This window comes from Pteropus alecto, unplaced genomic scaffold (assembly GCF_000325575.1).
Source record: "Pteropus alecto unplaced genomic scaffold, ASM32557v1 scaffold338, whole genome shotgun sequence".
Lineage (NCBI taxonomy): Eukaryota > Metazoa > Chordata > Mammalia > Chiroptera > Pteropodidae > Pteropus > Pteropus alecto.
In genome coordinates, this window is record NW_006441995.1 from 3,947,874 (window position 1) to 3,973,630 (window position 25,757).

At 35.4% G+C, this 25,757-nt stretch overlaps 1 protein-coding gene across 1 annotated transcript in view; it reads right to left on the minus strand.

Annotated features, from left to right (window-relative positions):
- Window positions 1–25,757, minus strand: part of OXCT1 (3-oxoacid CoA-transferase 1) — a 115,327-nt gene that overhangs the window by 43,572 nt on the left and 45,998 nt on the right. Inside the window, exons 8-13 of the mRNA XM_006919514.3 lie at window positions 23,718–23,825; window positions 22,330–22,444; window positions 20,870–20,964; window positions 18,800–18,848; window positions 12,793–12,865; window positions 12,110–12,185 (exon numbers count right to left, since the gene is read on the minus strand). Coding sequence (XP_006919576.1) covers window positions 12,110–12,185; window positions 12,793–12,865; window positions 18,800–18,848; window positions 20,870–20,964; window positions 22,330–22,444; window positions 23,718–23,825 — 516 coding nt within the window. The remainder of the gene's footprint in view (window positions 1–12,109; window positions 12,186–12,792; window positions 12,866–18,799; window positions 18,849–20,869; window positions 20,965–22,329; window positions 22,445–23,717; window positions 23,826–25,757) is intronic.

Consider the following 25,757-nt stretch of genomic DNA (forward strand, 5'->3'; position numbering starts at 1 on the left):
GGGGATGGCCAGAGGGGAGTGGGGGAGCAGGGCTGGGAGAAAGGGGTGAAGGATTAAAGAAGTACAGATTAGTAGTTGATAGAGGGTCATGGGGATGGGGAGTACGGCATAGGAAATGCAGTTAGTATTAACGTAATGGCTAGGTGGAGAGCCAGAGGAGAGAAAGAGCAATTAGGGGGATTGTTTTATAAACTATATAAATGTCTAAGCATTGTACTAATAATAAAATTAAATTTAAAGATACATTGAATGAAATTCAACACAACTATTCAGTTAAAAATATATATGTATATAAAAACTTCTAAAATAGTATAAAGGATATTTATTAGAAATATAAACAGTACATATACTATTAAAGTTAAAATTCTAAATGAATTCTCATCAAAATCAAGAAAGTCCTCAATCTCTACCATTCACTAATATAGTTTCCAATATTATGTTAAGAAAATGAACTAAGTGGTATGAATTTTTAGGAAAAAAAACTGTTATTATTTGCAGATAAAAGAGTTTTGTATATATCCAAGAGGATTTGTAAAAAGTAATAATAGCTAATAAGAGGATTTAATAAAGTAAACAGATATAAGACAAATATACAGGAATTAAGTTTTCATTTTATTAGCAATGACCACTTAGGAATATCCAGCTCAAAATATTGACAAAAACTATGAAGTAATTAGGAATAAACGTAATGAAGAAGATAAAATGAGACCTGAATAAATTCAAAATATATCATATAATTGGACAAGTTATAAACCTATTAGTTCTTCCTAAATCAATCTCTTAAATGTTTAGTGTACAACAGGTTTTGCGCAGTATCATCTTTCACTCCTATTTTATCATATTCACCACAGAAATACAATTCTTCATAAGGAGGAGGACTATATTAAGCTTGCTCACCACTCTATCCACAGCACTTAATATAACACCTAATACGAAAACAAACAAACGAACAAACAAACCCCAAACCTCCTAATAAATTTTGTTAAACAAAATCTATCTCATTCATCACATTAAAATAAAAAGATAAATAAATAAATAAGCTGAGATCTAGAAAGGTTAAGTGGCTTCACAGAGACATCAAGTTGCTTCTGAATGTACTTGAAAGAAAAATGGAAGGGTCTTTGTTTTAGAACATTGTATTTCAAAAGTAAACTTTTCCTCATTCAGTGGAAACAGCGTTCTTACAAGACTATAAAACAGGAGAGATAAGTTTTGGTGTTGGCTTACCTACAAACTGGTTTTGTGACCTTGGTCAAGTCATTTCAGTTTTCAGGATTCAGGCTCCCTTTCAGTAAAATTAGGGTGCTGTATGGCTGGATGATATTAAGAAATTATATTCCTTACCATTAAGGAAATAATAGAATTATGGCTTATAAAAGGATTCCTTATCCTTTAGAGATAATGTTAAAATATTTATAGATAGAATAATACGATGTATGAGGTTTGCTTCAAAATAATCTGAAGAGAGGTGAAAAGTGAATAGGAGTATAAATGACATAAGATTGCTCATGAATAGATAACTGTCTAAGCTGGATATATGCATTTTACTATTCTATTTTTGTACATATGATATTTTCTCTAATAAAACTTTTTTTCAATAAAAGATTACTTCTAAAACAAAGGAATAAAGTAAGAAGAGTTCACCAACTGGAAATGCCAAATTCGGTCATTTAATAATATTTAGTCTTCGAGATTCATTAGCCTTTAGCTGCAGGGTCACATTATTGTCAGCACTTTGGCTTTATTCCCTGCTAAGTCATATCAGCCACATAGAGCCCTCCTCCCTATGAAGAATCTTATTTCTGTAGTAATATATGAAATTACTAATAATGGATTTCTAGGAGAACTCATTTATCATTTTAACATTTCCTCCCCTCCTTTTAAGTGGGCTGTTCAATGAGAAGGGGCTGCTACAGTCATACAAACACATCATTAGCCAAAGGGATATGTGCTCATTCTCTCTGTAAAGCGGAAGGGAAGGGAAGGGAATGGGGAAAAAGTAAAGAGAGGGATTAACTGATTGATTAATTTTTAAAAATACATGCTCAAACTCCTATTGTAAGCAAAGAAGTCTGTTCTAATACCAGTGGAGACAGAGAGTATATGATCGAATTCTTACAAGAGCCGCTGGAAGAAGCCATGGTTTAGAATCAATCAGGTGTCTAGCTCACCCTTCTTTCAGTCTCTGGTTTTGGTACATATGAGTGCCAGTGAATTGTTAAAGTTCTTAGAGCTAAGTTGTTCACAAACACATCATATGAAATACAGCAAGAAGAATAGTTCCTTTACTTCAAAGCTAAAACAGACTCACGCAGCAATGAAAAGATAAATAATCTCTTTAAAATCACTGAAAATTGAGATATTCCAAAAAGAAAAGTCTATTTCACATTCTCATCGCATATCCCTTTGCTTACCTAAAAGATTAACATTTCTTAGAACCTAGGCTGAGTGAGCTGACTTACTAATGAATTTGCTATTGTTCCTATTTAGCACTCCTCTTAGCAATGACTCCCATATTTCTACAGTTATGTTTCAATGTTTCCCATCTAAGGAGTATCAAAAGCTAATTTTATAAACATCCTAGTAGAAGACCTGAACTCTTCCAAAGAACTTGTTGACTGGTAAATTAAAAGAAACAAAATGGATAAATAAAATGGGTAAAATACTCCATACATGAGATTATGTTAATTATATGTGATTATGCAGTGGAGACTTTAGAATTTGAGTGAAAGTTTAAAAATGATAAGATGCAGAAGAAAGAACATGCAAATTGTCAATCTAGCACCTTTCAAAACCCCCAGCTTGAACTAGCATCACATATACAGCATGTATCCTTCCAGTTACAGTAGACTTTATCCCACACAATAAAACAATAATTTATCGAGGTTACAGAAATGCTATAAGGATATTTATTTTGCATGTAGTTTTGCTTCCATCATGAAAGGTATTAGTTAAATACTCCCCAAAGAACCTTGAGGCAGAATGCAAAGCATATAAGAGCAAAGGAGACTCTGATCAAATCCCCATTTCATAACTTGCTACATATGTAAACTTGCATAGTTAACTCTCTTTATCTATAATAACAGGTATGGTTATATTTAACTCATGGTGTTCTATAAGAATTAAATAACAATAAACATGCAAATAAATAGCATAGTACCTGGCCAGTGGCATGTGCTTAATAGCTGTTAATTCTCTCCTTGTAAAAATATTAATTTATTATTTAGCTATGGCTTTTAAACCTTAATTATAGCTTTGAATCATCAACAGGATCCTCTAAGTAAGAAAATTTTTCCTTAAAAAATTAATATATCATATGTTATTCTATAAATATACTTTTAGTCTGAAAAAAAATTGGATGTAAATAATAAAACTAAGGATTCGTTTTCAACACAATGTTTTCCAGTTAGTCACAGATAAAATTATTTTTGGATGATCAAATATGGTATCCAAGTAAAGAATAATAAACAGCTTATGTTTCTAATAATATCCTAAATTCATAAATTTCACTGTCTTTTTAAAAAATGTATTTCCATTTGTTAAATCTCTGTAAAAGAAGAAATCATTTTTTGCTCTTAGAAATTCTGCAAGTATCAAATGTTTCTCTAATTGCTATAGGAAGGAAAAGTCCATCCGCTAGGTCAGTGCAGTTTTTATTCCTTGGTAGAAGGACCAGGGCGTCGCTAGGTTCTTCCCTGGTCCCCTCTTCTGTCTAAGGCACCTGGGAAACAGAACAGGCTGGAGGGATTGCCTTGATGTACAGGAGCCAGAGGGCAGACACTCCCACACGTGTGCAGGAGAGTTTAGCTGAATAAGAGCTTACAAGGGAGAAATTATATCAGCAAGGCCCACAAGCCAAAGAGGCAGTAACCAGATGTTAGATTGGAATTTTCTGAATCTCAATTTTGACTGATGTTCAGATATGACAGCTATGAGATATCAGCATGTGAGATAGATGCTCAGAAGCATAATTTACAGAGAAAATGGTCCAAAACAAGTTCCAAGACTCTTGGAATCCTTGGCAAGATCAAGGAGTACAGTTATGGACCATAGCAGATGATTCTGTGTGAAGGACTTTGAAGAAACTTTGAAGGGAATGGTGTGCCTGACTTTTACCTGAGAAAGTTAATGTGACTACTCTGGGGAAGTTACTACACTACCACTGACGGTGAAATAAGTGTGTGAGTGCTTCCCAGATGTGGGCTATATGAGAGAGGTCTAGCCTAAAGATACTTTAATCATTTTCTCAATAGGACACCCCAGAAGGAAGAGAGGGCCTTATCCATGAGAATCTATATACGAAGTAGACCACAGGAAAACCAGGAGCTGCTGGGGAAGCATCCAGCCATCAACCATTAAGGAAGATGTTGCAGAAGGAGCCCACAGGAGGTCTCCAAAGACTCCACAACACACAGAAAGAAAGACATCAGCTTCAAACATCTGAAAGGACCAGGGAGCATGGGGCCAGCATAGATTACCAATCACCAGCCACGTGAGAACTTTCCTGACCTATTTCCTCGCCTTCTCATTCTCCTGGATTTTGTCCCTGTGGGTGCCAAGCACTGAGCTGGGGGAGGCATTGAGTAAAGAGAAAAAGCAAAAGAACATCACATACAACCTTCCCCCGATGCAGCGGCCTGGGCCGCCCTGCCCATAGCTGGGGAGCAGTAGTAAGAGGAGATGCATTGCTTTTAATGCATGTGGAAGCATTGTTTATTATTTTTGACTGGACCCTTTAATTTTTGACTCGAGACAGAGTTTGTAAATTAGAGAGACCCAATGACAGTTTATTATCTAAGAATGAGCTGAAATGTCATGCAGAGGGAAATCTACTCTAACTAAATAAAGTTAAAGGCACCACATGAGATAAAAATAGCTGTGTTTTGATTTCATCCCACATGTAGAGCTTGTTCAACATATTGGATACAGCAAACACAATCACACACACACACACACACACACACACACACACATATGCTTGTTACAGCTGGTCCCTTAACACACATTCACTAACACAGAAAATAGTCTTTTAAAATGATCAAAAACAGCAGCACTGCAACAGTATTTGTAAGAGGAAGTAACTGCTAAAAGCCAAAGGATGGCCTCCAGAACAAAAGAGAAGAGGATTATGCCTCTTCAGAAGAATAAGGCACTGCTTGCTCTTTAAACAGTCCCAGATGGCAGTTTTTCAAGAAATTCTAAATAATAGAATAGAATACAGTTAAGTCCTCACTTAACATTGTCAATAGCTTTTGTGACTTTAAGTGAAACAACGTATAATGAAACCAATTTTACCACGGGCTAATTGATATAAACAAAAGTTAAGTTCTTCAAGCATCTCATCAACATTATGACAAAACAACATTATTCAAGGATCTGCTCTAACAGAATAGAAAAAAAAAAAGCTGATACCAGTTTGGGTAATAGAGTGTGAGTGTGAAATGGGATAATTTTTCTGGACAATAATTCAATATGTATCAAAAAACTCAAAAAAATCGACAAAGATATTCTATTTCTAGGAATTTATATTAGGAAAACCATCCTAGAAATATGTAAAGACATAAATTCAAAAATATTAATAATATTAAGCAACAGAAAATCAGACAAAACATAAGTAAAACTAGCTTTCAGACATTAGACAACAGACAGTACAGGACTGTGATCTCTGAGAGATGGCAAGCCAATGAGGTAGGCCTGCAATCGCCCCAGCTTAATGCCTGGAGAGATTCTGTAGGCTGCATTGCAGGGAGGGGAACCTGGATGGAACTCAGCAATCTTCTTAGGTTCAGAGACACCAAGGCAACTAGAATTTGATTTGAGATCTCAAAATATCAGAGAGGAGGTTGCTACACTGAGATAGAGAGCTCACAAGATTTGCAAAGTTCACCTCAAGTCTTTGGCGGAATGTAAATATATGAGAAGAAATTATCCAAGGCCTAGGAAAGAACCAGTAGGAAGTATTAGGCAAAAAATGTCCAGAACTTACACAGGTTTGGGAACAATTCACATTCTTACTAACCAGAGGGAAAGGCCTCACAATACATGGGACATCAGGTAGAGTCCTCAGAAGAAAATCGCCTTAGGAGTGGGGCTAATTAGGTTGAAACTACAGGCTGCCTTCAACTAACCTTAAGAAAGCTTAAAAGAAAAAACTGAAAAAAATCAACCTGAGTGACATATATAAGAAACATCAAAGAATGTCCTTTAAGCAGAAGGAAAATAACATCAGATGGCAATCTATAGCTACGTGAAGGAAAAGTGTAGGAAAGAAAAAATATGTCGGGAAAAATATATATGTATACATATATATATTTAATGGTACATAATAAAATATACAAAATATATAATTTTCCCATTTTTAATATCTTTAAAGGAGAATTGACTGTTTAAAGCAAAAATAATAAAGTATCATGGGGTTTATAACACATGCAAAATAAAATGTATAACCAACAATAGCAAATAGGATAAGAGCGGGGAACAGAACTATACAGTTGCATAGTTCTTACACTATATGTAATATGATAAATATTACTTAAAGTAGACTGTCATAAATAAAAGATGTGTATTGTAAACCCTGGAGGAACCAATAAAAAAAATAAGAAAATAAGTCAATAATGAAAATAAAATGAAATCATAAAAAATACTTAACTAATCCAAAAGAAAGTAGAGAAAGGAAGAAAAAAAAAAAGAACAGATGGGCGTATGGAGGGAAAATCATATGCTGATAATTTTAAACCCAACAATGTCGATGATTACATTCAATGTAAATGGTCTTATCCTGCAATTAAAGGTCAGCTATCATAAGACTGGATATAACAGCAAGACCTAAATGTATATTAATCACAAAAACTCACTTATATATAAAGATGTCAATAGGCTGCCGGTAGAAGACTAGAAAAAGACATATCATGCAGAGTGACTATATTAATATCAGACAGTAGACTTCAGAATAAGAAATGTTACCAGAGATAGAGAAGGACATAATGAAAAAGAGATCAATTCGTTTAGAGAACATAACTATCTTAAATGTGTACTAACGCAACTAGCAATAGAGCTTAAAAATATAGCTACAAAAAGTGATACAAAGGAAAGGAGAAATAGACAAATGCAAAATTATAGCTGAAGATTTCAATATTTCTCTCTCAGGAATAGATAGGATATAGAGGACTTGAATAACACTATCATATGGGACCTAATTAACGGTTATAGAACACTCTATAAGAGCAGAATACAAATTCTTTTCCAGTGCAGTTGGAACTGTCACTAAGATAGACTATATTTCGAGCCATAAATAAACTTCAAATATAAAAGAATAAAAACCATAATAAAGTATGTTCTCAGACCTCAAGAGAATTAAACTAGAAATACAAAGCTTACGGAAAATTACCAAGTACTTGAAAATTAAATGACGCTTCTAAATAACAAAGAGACCATTTAAAAAATTACAAGGGAGATTAGAAAGATTTTAGAGACTAAAAATGAAAACACAACATATAAAAATTTGAGGAATATTGCTAATACAGTGCTTACAGAGAAATTTATAGTATTACAAGGTGTTATTAGAAAAGAAGAAAGGTTTCAAATCAACGATCAAGGCAGGAGTTGGGAAATTTTTGTGTAAAAAGCTAAATGGTAAATATTTTAAGTTTTGTAGGTCAGATAGTCTCTGTTGCAACTACTCAATTTTGCTATTTTGCACAAATGCAGCTATAGGAAATATGGAAATGTGGCTCTGTTCCAATAAAACTTATTTATAAAACAGGCAGTAGGCCTGATTAAATACATGAGCCATATTTGCTGCCCCCTGCTAGAATATCAGCTCCATAAATGTGGAGAATTTCATCTGTTTTATTAACTGCTGCATCTTCAAAAGGCTAGAACAGTGCATGGCCTTTAATACATTCCTAATAAATATTTGTTGAATGAATAAACTAAATCCCCAGAACAAGCATATGAGTTAAATATTATCATTTTAAAAATGAGTATACTAAGATGAAATAATTTGCCACACCACCAATCAGTGATAGAACCAGTATTTAAGCACAAGTCTGTCTAATTCCAAAGTTCTGTATATTTTCCTCTATACTACACTGATACGGCAAAAGCATACTGAATAATTGTAAAAGCATCATACCATGAAATACGTATTTTCCACCTGTCATTTTCCTTACCCATGGTTTGTAGTTTCCTGAGAATTAGGACCAAATGAACAAGACACCAATATGTTAAAACCATAACTATAACTATATGTTTATGTCTTTATCTATACCATAATCTTTCTATTTCTATACCTGTATCTATAGATTTAATATTTGGACTACAATTGATGCAACTAAACCACTCAAATGAATCTTGAACATAACCCTCTTAGTGGTACTAGCAGGAAGACTAGAGTTAGCTTCTTTAAAACAGACATCTAGAAGACTAAATCAATTTTGTGCACTCATATATGTAGCATCCATGAGTATGACATTAATTTGTATTTGTTCTTTTAAAACGCACAAAGATTTGAAAGCTCTGATGTAAAGACAAACACCAAAACATCCTTTGCCTTAAGAATCCCTCATTTCAGTTCTACCCACGTAGAAGTGGCGGGCCCTTGGCTGTTGTGTCACTTGTATACAGCAGCCCTGTCCAGTGTGCTGCTGCTACATGCTTTCAGTAACCAGTTCCCGTAGCTGATCTTACACATCTGCTTCCTTTCACAAGTCAAGAATCCATGGCAGCTGTTTTTCAAAAATAGGCATTAGGAAAGCCAGAGCAGTTCTGAATGTAGATTCAAAAGACTGCACATTTTTTCACATTTATGTAGCTTGCCTGGGGTTTTACCACCATCATCATGATAATCAGGGAACTCAATGGAGCCAACTACTGTTTTGTTAAATTTTCTCTTTTCAGATGTTCAGGGCAGAATTTTAAAAAAATCTATATACATGGGACCAATGCTGCATACTAAGAAGCTATAAAGAATGAGACAAAATAGTATCCGCAACGTTTGCCCGCCTTAAAATTAATGTTTATTATAATCTGACATTGTGATGATTAATGAGGATGCCATGATGCAGAAAAACTCAAGGCTTTACAAGTATTGAAAGATTATTAAACTCACTGAAAAGATAAAAGTAAATGAAAATGATATAATAAATCTGAACTTTTTAGCTTTTTGACTGCCAGATCTTGCAATAAAAATATTTCTAAATTTTATTAATCAACATAAATATTTGAAACAAACAGAAATAGATTGCTCACTGAAACTATATAAGGAGGCTAGACTGTACCTTATCCAGAGCAAGAAATCTGTCCTCAAGAGTTTAACTTTTGGTACTTGAACATGAACTTAGGACAAGCAGGTTGTACTAGTTACTGTAAAATATATTCTTGTTTATGCCAATGTATTTTAAGGTAAATATTTCCTCTTTGATGTTAAGCAATAGAGCATTTAAGAAGCTAAAAATAATAGCCATTATTTATGGAATGCTTTTAGTGTTCACTTTTCATTTTCTCCTCACTTAATCCTAACAAAAACATGTACTCCAGATTGTATAATTTGTAAGGAGTAGGGCTGAAATTCAAATCAGATTTCTTCCAAGCCAAAAATCTTGATTCTTCAGCTGTCTTGCATCCAAAAGAATTAAATACATATACTGCATATTACACATAAAGAAACCAAAAAGTTAATATCAGTTACTAAGAGAATAAAAGAAATGCTCATCGGAAATGACACTACCAACTTCCATTACCACAAAGAGTGCAACCAGACACAAGAGTACTTTTTATGCTTAATTTTTCTCAAATTAAGTTCCACCTTCAGAACTTCAGAGTTCCCCACTGCCACCTGACTAGGTCCAATTCTTTGGAAACTCATGAGCGTCAAATCATATTAAGAAAATTGTAAAGTAATAAACATTGATGTTTTAATTTTTCATAGGAATCTCAACAGGACATGTAAAAATGTGATACATGTTGGAAAATCTTTCCTACAAATGACTACATAACACGTACCATCGCTATGAGAGCTGCCTGGCTCACTGTGTGCTAAATCATAATATAAACAAATCGTATACTGACTTTTTCAGGATGCCCAAGTTCCCTGACAGCAAAAACATGTTAAACATGTTTCTACTCCATACCCAGGACTACTGTGCTAACTGATGACAAAACTCATTAACAGTCCAACAACATAGATATATTTAAAACTCTATTGCTTTTGCTCACAGTAACCAATGCTATTCCCTTTTCTGCTATGTATCTCCAACTTCTTCCTCTACACTTATTGAATAATAACAATCCCACTTATCTAGCATGTAGTATGTTCAAGCTCTGCGATACATACTTTGTATGTATTATATCATTTATTTCTTCACATAGCCCTATAAAGTAGGTACTGGTATATCATTCCCATTTCATAGATGAGGAAACATAGGCAACTGCTTCAAGTTACACTGCTAGCAAGTGACCAAAATAGAATTTCAAAGCAGGTCTGTCTCACTAAGGAGTCCTTGCTCTTAACTATTAAGCTATAAGAGCCAGATGGGACCCTAGAAATTAGCTAGCCTCAAAACCTCAGTTAATAGATGAAGATTCTTTAACTCAAAGAGCTTAAGTGACATGTTCAAGGTCACACCTTGATTACTGGTAGAGTCAGGGATAAAACCCAGGGCTTAATTTTCTATGCTCTTTCTATTACTCATATGGTCTTTTTCTTAAATCTGAAAATGGAAATACATGCTGATTTCCTACACAAATATTTCCATAAACTGTTGATCAGACTCACTGTACAATACTCAAGAGATCCTCTCCGATTCTCCGAAGCCTCTAAAAGCTGCCAACTCTAACTACTATGGTTGATATAGAAAGACAAATATTGTTAAACTAAAATAACAATATAATCAATAATTTACTATGGGTTCTTAGTGTTAATGGGTCGATCGTATTTTTCCTTACATTTTAAATACGAATTATGTTCATTCTTTAATACACTGGTTCTTGAACCTGGTTACACAGCATAATCACCTCAGTTGCTTTTAAAATGCCTAGTGCTCACACTACATCCCAAATTAATTAAATTGGAAACTCCGGGGTTGGGGGGCGGTGAGACTCGGGCACTGGTATTTTTTTAAAACTCCCAGGTGATTCCAATATGCAATCAACTTTGAGAACCAGGGTTTTAATAACTACCGGAACTTTAATATTTCAGGAGGTATTAGATCAAAAGAGCTAAACTAACACATTCTTTCACATTGTCATCAACTATATTAATCCACTTTCCTTAAAAAATTATGAGAGAAAAATCTGACAGCTTTCTAAAAAAACCTCTCAAATCATAGAATGTGAACCACATTTTTTCTTTAGCTGGTGTCACAGAGAAACAAATGGGACTCAATAAACGCACAAAAAAGAGTAATCTGAGCTCATAATCATGGACATGTGTTCACTGTTGTTTCCATACACATAGCAGAGAGCAACTACTGGGATATAATGAACCACACTCATAAGTTAACTGATTACAGTCCCTTTTCCAAAGCTAATTCTGATAGGTTTCTTCCTTGATTTAAGTCATTAGTAAATGAAAACTGTTTGCATTTCACGAGCATGTTTAAACATCTCAGGTTTTGTTTTCTCTAATGGAAGACAATGTGATTGATTACTTATGGGGTCACATGAGTGATCAAGAGAGAATTTTAATCACTGTGAATAAAAAAATAATAAAATTAACATAAAATTAAATAAACGTGTTCACTGTTCTTTCTAGTTACAAAAACTTAGTTATGATAAATATTTGTATTTCTAACTTTCTTCAGAGTACAATCAAACCATTTTCTGAAACCTTCCTGACCTGTTTCTTCATAGAAAATTCTGATTTGGCCCTGATCTTGCCTATTTTTAGTCCCAACTACATAGTAAACTGATAAAGCTGAATATTTCTCAGTGCTTGCTAATTGAAATTTGATTCAAATAAGAAAAACACATTAAAACATTTATTTTTTAATGATTTATTTTAACAATTTATTTTTTACTCTCATAGCAATCTGACAAGATTTTTCTTAATATTTCAAAAATAATTATTCTGATCCAAGCATAATTCAAAAAAAAAAAAATGTCTACTTACAGGTATTATCCAGTTAGCCACGTCACCATATTTGGAAACCTGCATTGCTCCTAACATCGTCATATTGACATGTCCCCTGAGAAAGGAGAAAAGTAAATATAAAGCAACTTCACATGCTTTATGTCCCATCTGCTTGAAATTGCCAGCAATTAAAATAAATAATTCTATATTCCTCAAATACATTTGTTTTCCCCCACCCAACACCTGATTTCCAAATACATCAGCTCAAGTCAATGAAGAGAAATAACCATTAAGAGTTCTTTAAAAAATTATAGCCTATATTTTCTCCAAAAAACAATTAAAAACAGGGGTACACAGTGAGTTTGTTTCATTTACTGAGGGAGAATGTGGCTTGATTTACAAGCAAACACTAGCTAGAAAATGAACACACGATTTGTAGACAATGTTAGGATCCTCAGAAAGAACCTTTTAAAATGTTTACTTCAGTAGAGTCGTCACACAGATCTATATTCCATTTGGGGACTCCTTTAATAATAGCAGGCTGCATGTTCCAATTCCCAACATTCAGTGTGAATAATTTCACATTTTGGTATAGCTGAACTAGCCCAAGATCATTTTCTGGCTGAGAAACATGGCTGTTTCAGATCCTTGCTAACACACTTGGTAGATGACTCAGCTCATTCTACACTGTGTGAAACATGAGGGGCTCCATTATTACATACCCTCTAATCATGGCAAATGATTCATCGCTGGAGAAATAAGAGGCTCCTGGAAGAACAGTAACTGTTTCCTTGCCTAAACGCACACATGCACACATGCAAGGGTGAGAAAAGAAAAAAAAAGAAAAAAAAAGGCTATTAGATTTCTAAGAGTATCATGGTGGAGAGAGAAGTCTACACTTCTCTGTTTCCTGAAGAACCAAAGCTTCCTTTACCAAAGTGCAGTGGCAGTGGTGGTGTGAGAGACACAGTGGGAACTGTCCGCTCTGTAAAGAGGAGCATCATCACAACATTGTTCAGATCTGCTCTTGCATAGTAATAATAAAAAGCAGACCACCTTTTAATCTTATTGTTTGGAAATTCTCTACAGAAAATGCAAGCCCCTATACTAATGGTCCCCAACCTTTTTGGCACCAGTGACCAGTGCTCCTATGAGAATCTAATGCCTGATGATCTGAGGTGAAGCTGGGGTGGTGATATAGCACTGGGGAGCGGCTGCAAATACAAGTGAAGCTTTGCTCACTCGCCCTCTGCTCACCTTGTGCTGTGCCTGCTGCCCAGTTCCTAACAGGGCAGGGACTGGTACCAGTCTGCAGCCGGATGTTGAAGACCCTTGGTCTGTACCCTTCCTGGCCTCCCACCAGCCCTACTCCCTTCAAAAGCCCCTGCTAAAGGCTAGTAGGAGTGAGTAGGAAAGGAGTTCCTGGGATGAACCTATCAGAATCCAACGCTACTGTGATCACTAAACTGAAGAGATTGTGGAATAACTATGAAGAAAAGCAATTTTGAAGGGGATGACACAAGATGTCTTCAGATATTTCTTTAAAACCAATGAATAATCTAGAAAGAGAAGAACCACCTAATTCCTTCACATCAGTAGCCCTGAATCTCCTCTTTCACTCTCAATCTCTCTTTCCTTTCTTTCTCCTATAAGTTTGTATTAAAACCATAGGACTTTGATGAAACTGGGAACGACATTGTAATACTGGTCTACTTACTGAATGTTAACTTCTTCTTATGAAAACCTCCCTCAAAACTCACATCTCATAATAAAAGTTCAGAACTGGGAAAGATTTTCAGGGTCTTCTAGTCCCCACACAACTAACAATATCACCCGACTTGTATCTAAGCTGCTTTCTTCTTGTGATCTATTTCCTGTCTGTCCAGGAGCTTCCAGTGCCTGGGAGAAGCTTCTGGTTTCCACCAGAATGATGCTCACATGCCACTTTGTCAAAGGTCAGTCAAATGTGTGCGGACACCCCATGCATCACCCCAGTGTAGCAAGGCAGACAAAAAGAAAGGAAGGAAAGTTGTGATTCCAAGACTGAAACAGAGGAAGGCTCCTGAGCACAACAGGACCAACGTGCTCTGAAATCCCCTGCAATGCAACAGAGCTGTACTCTCAGCTTCTCGAGCCTTGCCTGAAGGCTAACTTCTCCATCAATATCTACCTCTATTTAAGCTCAAATATGGAGAAAGAGTAAGACTATTTATGTTAGGCTGAAATATTTATTCCCCAGAGGAGTTTGATTCTAAACAAAGGAAACATTTTCACATCTTTCAAAGAACGGTAAAGCTAAAAAGCTCTGGCAAACACTTTCTGGTGTGGTTAGTAAGAGCTTTTATTTAGACAGCACATAAGATTTGAAGGACGAAATGAAATAATGCGTGTGAAGTCCTTACTCTCGTGCCTGGCACATTAAAAGGGCTCCATGAACACCGGGTTTTATTAGTGTCATTGTTTGGCACTATTCCTCATGCCAAACCTACATACAAAAGCGACAATGCTGCTGCCTCTCAAGGAATAAATGCTACAGGACCAAGCAATGGGCTTTTACGGTGGGGTTTTACAGCAAGCCTGTGAACTCTTGGCCTTAGGACAGGTATAATACAACTAAACCTTATCCTAACACAGCTTCCACATACAGCAAATTCAGTTCCTCGCCAATCCTGTGATGTGGAGAGGCACGGAGGAATAATTTGTAGGACAATAAAGCTGAGAAACAAAAATTCTTTGTTCTCTATGTGTTAAATTACAGTGTCTTCCAAATGGCAATTTCTACTAACTGATAGTATATAGAAGGTGTTATTTACCACTTTATAGAAAACTTTGAGATCAATGCAGAGAGTTTTAGCCCAGAAAACAACTTTCATGAAAAACGTTGTCAGGATCATGCTAATACATTATGGTATCATGAATTACATTCTTCGGGAGCAAAGTTAGTTTTCAGCATTTTGAAACATCTAGTATCTAAACAAAAATAGATATCTTAAAGTTGAATCCATGTTTTTCAAATACAACATCCAAATGTGGTCAAGAATTAACTCTAACTAATAATACAACTGATATCTTAAAGAAAAAGCGCTTTCTTATTCAGCTATTTCTGATTCCCGGCTCCTCTAATTTTTTTGTGAGTGAAAGTCTAGATCCTTTCATAATATTTGAGCAATAGTGTGTCCCAATTTCACAGTTACTGAATCCTTTGCCTCATGATTTAACATGCCATTCACTCACTATCAAGTAAATACTACTATGTGCCTTGGAGAGTGTTACAAACAAAACACAGATACTCTGAACGAGCAGTTCTTAACTTTAACATCCACCAGAGTCACGTGGAAGGCTAATAAAAATGCAGACTGCTGAGCTCAATTGCCATTGTTTGTAATTCTGGAAGCATGTGCTGGGGCATCAGAATTTCCATCTTTAACAAGTCCTCATGATGGCAAGGCTGATGCCGTGGCTCTGGGGACCACACGTCGAGATCCACTGCCTTAAACAAAAGGAACATCCTCTCCAGCAAGAGAGATGAATGTATACTAATATGCTGCAGAAGGACTTGGAGAGGAAAAATGAACTGAGACCTGAAGGATAGGTATAATGTATTTCAATAGAAAATTACCAATAAAGAGATGGAGAAGAAAAAGGAAGGAGACAAAGCAAAAAAACTAGTGAACAGCACAGGAAGAGCCAAGGTACTTCCTTGGAGGAGGGAAAAGCATGAATTGTGACAGTCATGATCAGAGTGGCCCCAGCAGTCCAGTATGGGTGGAATCAGACAAACTTGTGGAGTACAGTGAAAGATAAAGCTGGAAGGTCAGTTGCAACCATTAGCTAGATCTTGAATGCTGTACTCTTTGTACATTAGGCTGTAGGCCTGTGATACTTCAGGTGTGGCACATATACCTACAGAACAGAGCTTCTCCTCCTCAGCATTACTGACATCTGGGGTTGGATAACTCATTGTAGGGGAATGTTCTGGCTATTGTAGGATATTTAGCTACAATAATGCTGTAGGCCTGTGATACTTCAGGTGTGGCACATATACCTACAGAACAGAGCTTCTCCTCCTCAGCATTACTGACATCTGGGGTTGGATAACTCATTGTAGGGGGATGTTCTGGCTATTGGAGGATATTTAGCAGCATCGCTGACTTCCACTCACTAGATACCAGTAACACTGACCAAGGCATAAAAATTAAAAACGTCTTGAGACATCGTTAAATGTCCTCAATGTCCCCTCTTTTTGCTGACTGAAAACCACTGCTATAGAGGCATAGGGCAAGGGCTAGGGATAGTTATAAGCCATGAGATTAACATGGTGGTTCTTTCTAAAGCAGTTTTAATCAAAGGTAGGTCATTTAAAACATTATTATTTGTATATTAAAATAAGAAAATGAATGTAAGAACTAGAGAAAACAAAAATGCATATTAATATGAAAGCTAAAACACAAGAGACTTGTTAGAAATTTCACAATTGCATTGGGAGACTGCAGATCTTCATAGGACCTCTGAAATGTTCTAAGCACTGCCTTTTGCACCTTTGTAAAACTCAGCTTACCAGAGGGTGTAGCTCAATGTCGAGAAAAAAGCCAGGGGCCCAGAGGAGAAGACAATTGCGTCTCATCCCTAGCAATGTTATCTTGAACACATTACTTCACTTTACTGGGCCTCGGTCTCCCAAACTGTGTAATGAGGTTTTACTCGAGGCTCAAATGGTACAATACATATGAAAAAGGATGCTGTAAACAATATAGTATTATACAAGTGGTAATTCATTTTTACATAATCATATGAGATTATTATTTTTAAAAAAGGACCCTTAGAAATAGTTCTATTATTATTTTAAAGTTTTGATATACTGATTATACCCAGAAACATACTCTTTATGTTCATTTCAAGGGACTGCTATAAAAATCCTCTCAAATTTATACAAATAATGGGCTGATCTTCCAGGTTAATCTACCAAATTTGAGGAGTTGAGGAAACCACCAATTTATATTCTGGATTCTCTACCTCTTAGTATTTTATCCCTGATTTAAACAGCTCCAGAATCAAGTGTCATAAATCCCAAAAAGAACTTTGATGAAAGAGTTAGAATATTATTAAAATGATTTGTAGCCTAGCTTCCCAAAAGCAATGAATTACTGTTTTACAAAGTAGTTTAAGATGATACGTGATATTTCAAAAGTTGAAATATAAAACTGGTGGCTTCATTAGGACGGAGCTACTTTTAAACTCAATGGAATCAAAAACACCTACCATCCAACAATTTCATTGAAAAGGTTAACTATTTTTCCTAGGAAAGTGGGTTTCATGAACTCAAGCCCAAAATTTGGAAAATGGAGTTATTCATTTTGCAAATAACTCACTAACATCATAAATTAATTAAACCAAGAAGCAATATTTTCACAGATCAATGAGCTATTGCTAAAAGGTACAGTACAATTAAATTACAGCCTTGGTTAAATGTCATTGCTTTATCACAGTGGGGCTTTCGGAGTTGAGTTGTGCTAACTAATTCGACTATTCAACCAGAAGCTGTTTTACTTCCAAAAATTCTAAGTACCAAACATCAATTCTACTTGGCAGCTGGCCTTTATGTTCAGCTCATAAATCTTCTCTGAGATTTACAAATACTATTTGTGAATGTAAAGTAAGAATAATACTTTTGCAGAGGAAGAGGGAGTAGGAGTAAAAGAAGGGTAAAGAAAATCAGGCTAAAATACAAAAATTAGCTTCTCACGGGCAGCCCCATCCTAAGGATAATTTTCAGCCCCAAAACAGTGGCAATGTTGCCTCAAGCATGGCAGTGACGACAGCCAAAATGTCTGACCTGTCTTTCCTCCTCTAGGCTGCTAATACATGCGAGCCTATGTTCCAGTCAAATAAAAAGCTAACAATAAAGGTAAAGCATCTGAGGGTGGGAACAATGATGTGACAAGTCTAGTATTCTCAATTCAAAGAAACTCTAATTATTACTCATATCACTGGGTCCTACTTAGTGACAGAGCATATCTTTCAGCACCCTTGAAGCTTTGAAGAATGCTCGCCCAGTCTGATGACAACTAGAGGACAATAAGTATCTCCTAAAACAAAAACCCCAGTGAACCAGATCTTTTATTTTTGCCCCTATGGATCCACTCTCCCACCCTTCTCATCATGAGAAGGCAAACCTATTTCAACCTGAGGTTGTCCAACGCAAATCTCAAGCAGGAGACCCAACAGAGGAGACCTTCACCCAAGTTGTGGCAAGATGGCTGCGTTCCCCTCCCAAAGGCCACCGTTCCTGTTAGGTGGCCCTCTCTTACAGCTGCCTCTTCAGGCCTAGGGATGATGATAACTTCCAGTGATACTTTATCATCCCTTCCTGGTTTCCCTTGATCTTGTCCACACCCTTATAAATTATCCCTTCCTTTCATTCTCCTCATGACCCCATTTGAGAGTGCTCTGTATTGAGAGCCAGGACCCTGACTAATTAACACACCAAAGCTCTTGCCATGATGTGTAGCTCCGCTTGCAACTTCTTCTTTATCTTAATCTGCCCTAAATAAGAAGAGACAAGAAGCCAGGCAAAGATGAGACTAGGAAGACTTATCTCTCTTCTGCAGTGAAAAGTACAGTGGAACACTCTCTAGGAAAAGACAAAGAATCGAGCTCAACTTACTATTATTTGCATAGAACTAAATTAATAGCAAAGGAAAACACTAGAAAAACATTTAGTGAGTATACCTGCATTGATTAAATCTGCATCAACTTCATTTGGTAGTGGATATGGACCCTGTCAAATAAAGCCAATTAGTCAATTAGAAGTTTTTCACTGAATCACATACTAAAACTGTAATATAACTTTTCTAAAAACTGTAATATAACTTTTCTAAAAACTCAAGGAAATTATCAAAAGGCTTGAGGTGAACCCTGGAAAACTAATTCTGACGTTTTCATGGCTCTCTTTCTCATATTGATTAGTCTTTTCCACACTAATAATTGTGACTGAGTAAATTAAAAATATTTTCTAAAAATTACCAACATTTTAAAGAAACGTCAAGTTGTTAGAAATATAGGTCAGTAAAACAAAAAGTAAATATTTACTACCTACTACGCAGCCTATGTTATTCATAAATCTCTCTCTTTAGTGTCAGTGCATATACGCTGAATGGCTGCATTATTTAGCTAGAAGGACCTGGAAAGACAAAGTTTCAGCTTTTTGGTATGCAGCAGCTAAAGTCTTCAATTTAGGGTTTTAACCTTACCTCTCACGACATGTAAGTTTGGCAACCTTTATTATCCCTTTGCCCACTTATTCTCAGTAAGTTTTAAAAATTTTTTCTATGTATTTTTTATAAGGCATCTCTAATTACTTGGATGTAATTAGAGATGCCTTATATTAAACAAAAAGAGAGAAAATAAAAAGTATAATGAGGATATATTGGTTGCAAAATTTTAACAGACTTTTGAAGGGACCAAAAATTTATTCTTCAAATAAACTGAAGTGGCGACTAATGTTTAGACCTACGTAAATTTTCCTTTAAACATTGACCGTGGGTAATTCACATAAACTTATTTCTCTTATCATCAAAATGAGGGAGTTGATCACTCTAGATAACCTCTAAGGTACTTTAACAATATAAGTCTTTGACTTCATCCAGACATATATCATTTTTGTGTCTTTGAAAATGTCATTATTAATGCCTCAATTGGTATTGACTATATGCTCGTGGTCATTATTTATATTTTAAATACTAAATATACGTTTTCTATATGTGCAAATTTTATTGCATTAACAGTTAATATATCAAAGTGGAGGCTTCAGAAGAGTAGCCAAGAGGTCATTTTTGTTGTAAAACATATTTTATTTTCATTAATGTTAAGATCTATGAGGAACAATAAAGATTAGGACTATTATAAACTGGCAAACTCTAAATAATCTTTGCCACAGTTAATAATTAAACAGAAAATGTCATCTAGGAAGGAAAAGTACTTCTTACATTTATTATAATACTGCAAAAAAAAAAAAAAAAAACTGTGGCTGAATTCTATGAGAACACTGAGCTCATGTGGAAGGTCAGTCTTGAGGAAAAGAAAAGTCTACCCTTTGGACAACATGACCTTTAAAGAATAATTAGATGAGAAGCATTTCTAAGACTTTTTGAATTAATCAACTGTCAAAAAAATGTCCCTGCCCCAAGAAGAAACCTTACCCTTCAGTTTGCATTCAGAGCCTTGTGGCTGAATTCTATGAGAACACTGAGCTCATGTGGAAGGTCAGTCTTGAGGAAAAGAAAAGTCTACCCTTTGGACAACATGACCTTTAAAGAATAATTAGATGAGAAGCATTTCTAAGACTTTTTGAATTAATCAACTGTCAAAAAAATGTCCCTGCCCCAAGAAGAAACCTTACCCTTCAGTTTGCATTCAGAGCCTTACTGATTTTTGTTTAATGTAGAATTGCTAACGACCTTTATTCATGTCCAACCACATAAGCATTAAAAACAGTTAACTAAACAGTAAAGCAGCGAGGCCTCTCTGAAGCAGGGCAGTACGCTAGGGGAAGTGGAAGTTGATAAACTGACAAAGGACGAGCAGTCAGAGCTCACATAGGAAATTAACTATGTAAAATATAACACTACATACAATTATCGCCATTTTATAGTAAAGTTAAATATTTTATTATGATGATAAACAGAAAAATGAGATTGAGAACTTTAAGCTAACAACTCTCTGTTGTAAGAAGATTTCACTATATGGAATATCTCGTTTTCCATCAAGACTATATAAATAAAACTTTAATTTCTATCTTACCAAACCGAGGATTCCATTTTCACTTTGCAGATAAACAGTTATATTTGGGTTAATAAAGCTGCTGGCCAAAAGTGGGATCCCTATGCCCAAATTAGCTGGAGAAGAAAGGATGTTAAGGCACAATGCAAAAAAGGTAGAAAGATTAAGCCATAAATCTTCTACATATATAAATCTGAAGAGAAGGCACTTTAAAGGTACTTGCTTTGAATGGAATCGCTGAATACATTCTCAAGTCACCCTCTAGGCACTATTTTGTAATTAATCACAGCTTTTTCAGTAACAGTAATATGTGTTCCCATAAATATATCAAAGTGGAGGCTTCAGAAGACTAGCCAAGAGGTCGTTTTTGTTGTAAGACATATTTTATCTTCATTAATGTGCTCAGCAAGTTTGGACTGATGTATTATTAAACATGGCTCGGCCTTTGTTTAAAAGCAATTATCAGTATTCAAAACTCCAATTAAAAATAGATGATTTATTATTCTTAAAAAAGGACTACCATTTCTAAATTTCAAAAAAGTTTTCTGACAATACCATGTCTGCCTAAAAGCGTATCAACTCCTTTCGGTCACTGTGACAACATTCAGTGGAAACTGAGTCTTCCCTAAGACGTAAGCAGGGGGAGGTTTCAGTTTCAATGAGTACAGTTGAGACCATAGAAAAGGTAGCTAGCTGTGTAAAGGCATCAAAGAGCTAACTGAGGGTGATGAATCTTCTTCCTTAGATGATCAAATTAGGGTCAACCCTGATTTATGTAAATGGTGGGGGTTTAGTCTTGCCTCTCAACACAAGCAGGCTGACCAGAGCAGAGATTTGTTGCCTGGAATGACTGCTTATGCTGTCCACTACCACTGCAAAGTGGCGAACACCTATTGCTGTTTGAATGCATTCAAAATCCAAATACTCATTGAACTAAATTATCACTACCTACTTCTTTTTTGACAAAGTATTTAAAGCAAAATTTGAAAAATTTATTGAATACACTTACAAAACATTAGACATAAAAGGGTCCACTCACGAGACCTTTGTCAGGGGAAACAGGGGTCGTTAAGAAGTTGGATCTTGTGTTTCACAGAGTATGCAAATATCAGAACACAGAGAAAGTAAATAGCACTGGTTATAACTAGTACTTCTGAGATTTGAAACTCTCGTCTTGGGTAATCTCTTTTCCCAATAACCTTTAGCCAAATGCCAAATTGTACTGAAATACATTGTATATTAGAAAATAGCTAAGCAAATTTTTGGTCACCATTTTGCTTCAAGCAGGGAAACTGATTATAATTCCAATTTCATATATTTGATATTTTTAGGTTATATGCCTATTATGTAAAACTTGATCAATTGCTTTAAAAGTTACAACAGACTAGGAAAGAATTGCTATGCAGGAGGCCTAGTAGCTTGATAAATATGGGAAAGACGATGGCTACGTCTTTGCCTGGTCCCAGAAAAATAAAGGATACCATACATGCCGTCCTCAAATTCAAGAGCCGCTCGCCTGATGATACGTTCCCTCACGTTATGGCCACGTCCATCAGATTTGGTTTTTACATTGTCCTCTTTCCGGATTGATAAATTCTTTAAAATAAAGAGAAATAAACTACTGTTGAGGTACACCTTGGATTTTGTAACTATTAAAGTATAAAATTTACTGGAAAAATCAACTCTCTCCTATAACTACTATGAGGCAAATCTGCAATATAACAGAGTTAAAAAATAATTAAGATAGGTGACATTTGATAACAGAAATAATTCTTTAGAAAGTAAGTAAAAGAGGTCAGATTTATTTGAAGAGGAAGATATACTTGTTCTGTTTCTTTGAAGCAAATAAACACTCTGTTACTATTATGCTGACTGCTACCAGTGCCTCTTAAGGATCCTGCAACTAAATTCTCTTCAGATGCTCAGGACTGAGCCAGAACAAAGAAAAAGGGAGTAGACCTTGAAACTGTTTTTGCAGGGCTGTCAGAATGTGTTTACCAGTTGTTACTGTTCTCAATTGCCTATTTTCACCTGCAGAGTCTAGGCTGGTTTTGCTACAAATGCTTAACAGAGATCACAGAAATATCCAGAAACCAGCCAGGAAAGTACTTCCATTGCTAAATCTCCTTGACAGACTTTGGTTCCTATTTTCAAATGTCCCATTCTTTCTCCCTAGCCCCCTGACATTAGTTTTGGATTGCAGAATGTCTTTCTGTTCTATGTCCACAGGGTACAGGGGTGTCTCTGAGTTCCTGATATCTCTATTGCATGTCTATTCTGTTGCTGATCCCTAGACCCTTACAAATCTTGGTATCAATTCTGGCCCAGCTGGTCATTCTTCATGCTCTGAGGATATTTGCAATACCTCCAACACCCCTAAAAGCCACTCTTTGCCATAGTCACCTACCGACCAGCTACATAGAGCCCAATGCCTAATGCTAATGGGAAATTATGTTCTTTCTGGACTCTATAAAGTGCAAAGCAACTTCAAGATAGATAGACATTTCTGAGCAATCAAATGTTAAGAGCCCAGCAGGGGTAAAGCCATCACAGACCTGATTAGCTTCTCTACCCTACAGGAAAGGAAAGATGCAAAACTATACAACATAAATTAGGATAGTTACAGAAGACTGGAAAACACAGCCTACAAAATCATATAACTTGGCAATATATACCTTGTGAACACAATGCACTGTGGGGCTGGATAACAATAACACAGATGATCATGTCCCTTCATGATGGTCACATGAGAAGCTCTTATTAATAATCAAAGCAAGACTTCCTGTTCAGTTCTAATTACCTATCATCTGGAAAGACCCCAGGAACACATATCTCTAATAATCAGATGCCAAGGAGCTAAGTCAGTTACCTCAATTCTTTTCTCATATTTTTCTCCCTTTATAAGGCGATCTACATAAATCTGAGGAACATGAATGTCTTCTGGGGCAAATGACCCAATATCCACAATTTCTTCAACCTAGATAGAGAAAAAAAAATTTTAATTAAATAGTAAAATTTTAAACTGAACATTTTTTATTCAAAAAATGAAGTACATGCATCTTTACCTCCAACTTATGTTGGATACACAATGTAAAAAACATATACACATAATGCACACACATGTGTGTGTGTGTGTGTGTGTGTGTGTGATGTTTACCATACCTTCTGGACCCATAAAAAGGAAATTCAAATATGTGTGTCTGAACATAAAACACAGAACGTAAACTCCAGAACTTAGTCTTTGCCTAAAAAAGTCTGTTACAAATTTGTCAAATGATTTGGCAGTACAGCTGCTTGAACTTTCACAAACTGCAGTTCGACTATGCAAACCTGAAAGTACATCCCTTAAGACCAGTTTTTCCAAAATTAATGGGACATTTATCATATCAAAAACAAAAATCTATAACAACATTTGCTTAGTCAATCAAAGAGCTTTTTAAATATAGATACAAATGCTATCTATAATAGTTTTTAATTAGTCCTTTTGTTAGCTTCCTAGGATCATGATAGTACTGCAACCTCTGAAATAATTTTACTTAAAGACAGCTTAGTAATTTCAATATGTAAATTTTTAAAAAAAGGAAATATTAACTAATAACTAAAAACACTCAATGTAATTAGAATTAGAGTCAGTCAAAGAGTAAAAGGACATTTTATAGCAATATGAAATGCCCCAAGTTAGCTAGTTATTTTAGAATTCATTTTAAAAAATGAAAAAGTAGTATTTTACATCAACATTAAAAAAAAAAAAATCAGAACAACGAGGAACAAGAAAAACTAAGGTCAATGTTGTCCTGGTCAAAGAATTATCTTTCTGGCGCCAAGAAAAAAACCATGATCTTGAATACTGTGCATGCTTAGCTGAATAAATTCCGTACCCAAAGCAAATAGCTATTTGCTTCAATGAACTGACTTATATAAGGATAGTTGTATTACACTGGTCTCCTAAGCTAATAATTGAACTCTCCAGAAGTTTTTGAGGTGAAGAAGCCCTACTTATGTATTCCACCATGTATGCCCACACTGTGCTCCTCCTACAATGAAAGGATACCAGGGGTTACAAAAGTCGTTTTAGTTGTTGTGCACTGCTTCTAAATAACTGAAAAGGAACAGGACTATGGTAGATAAAAGCTATCTTCTTTGATAAACAGAAGGATCTTGACCAAAATCAAATAAAAACTCCAAGGAAGAGTCAGGAAACGTTTGTACATCTAGGCAGAAACAGTGGCTGGAGATGTATACCAATAGTCATCTGAGAACAAGTCAGGGGCAGGCCAGGGGACTCCCCCATCACTGTACTCTGTATCTTCCCTTCCAAACCTCTCTATGTTCTGGTGTTTCCCACTCAAGATGGTGACCAGATAATGAGGAAGTGGAGGCAGGACATGCAAAGCAGCTAAGGACTATTGCTATCTCTTTCACTGGATGGGACTCTCAGCCATTAGGGCTCATTCAGGTCCTTACACTTATTCATTCAACCCTTCAAAGAAGTTCTTGACTTTAAGAATTTGTTTCTACATTAATCCATTATCCTGAGGACAAATATGAAGACTTCTTGTGAAAATACTAATCACAGCATTTGTTAAAATGTTATTAAAACAACCTAAATGGTTAATAATAGGATAATGATAAAATATGTATGGTGTATCTATAAAATGAATCAATATTATGCTCTGATATTTAATGACATTTCATAATTTAATGTTTTATAAAAAGTGTAAGATTTTGTATAAATACTTACAAATGGCTCTTTGGCCCAAACAATTATTTCTATACCTACCAAAGACTGAAAGGAAATATGCTGTAATGCTAATAATTAGTATCTCCGGGTGATAGTACATTTTGTTTTCCTTTAACTTATATAATCAAGGAAATCTATGATGTTATTTTTTTTAAAGACGCAATAGAT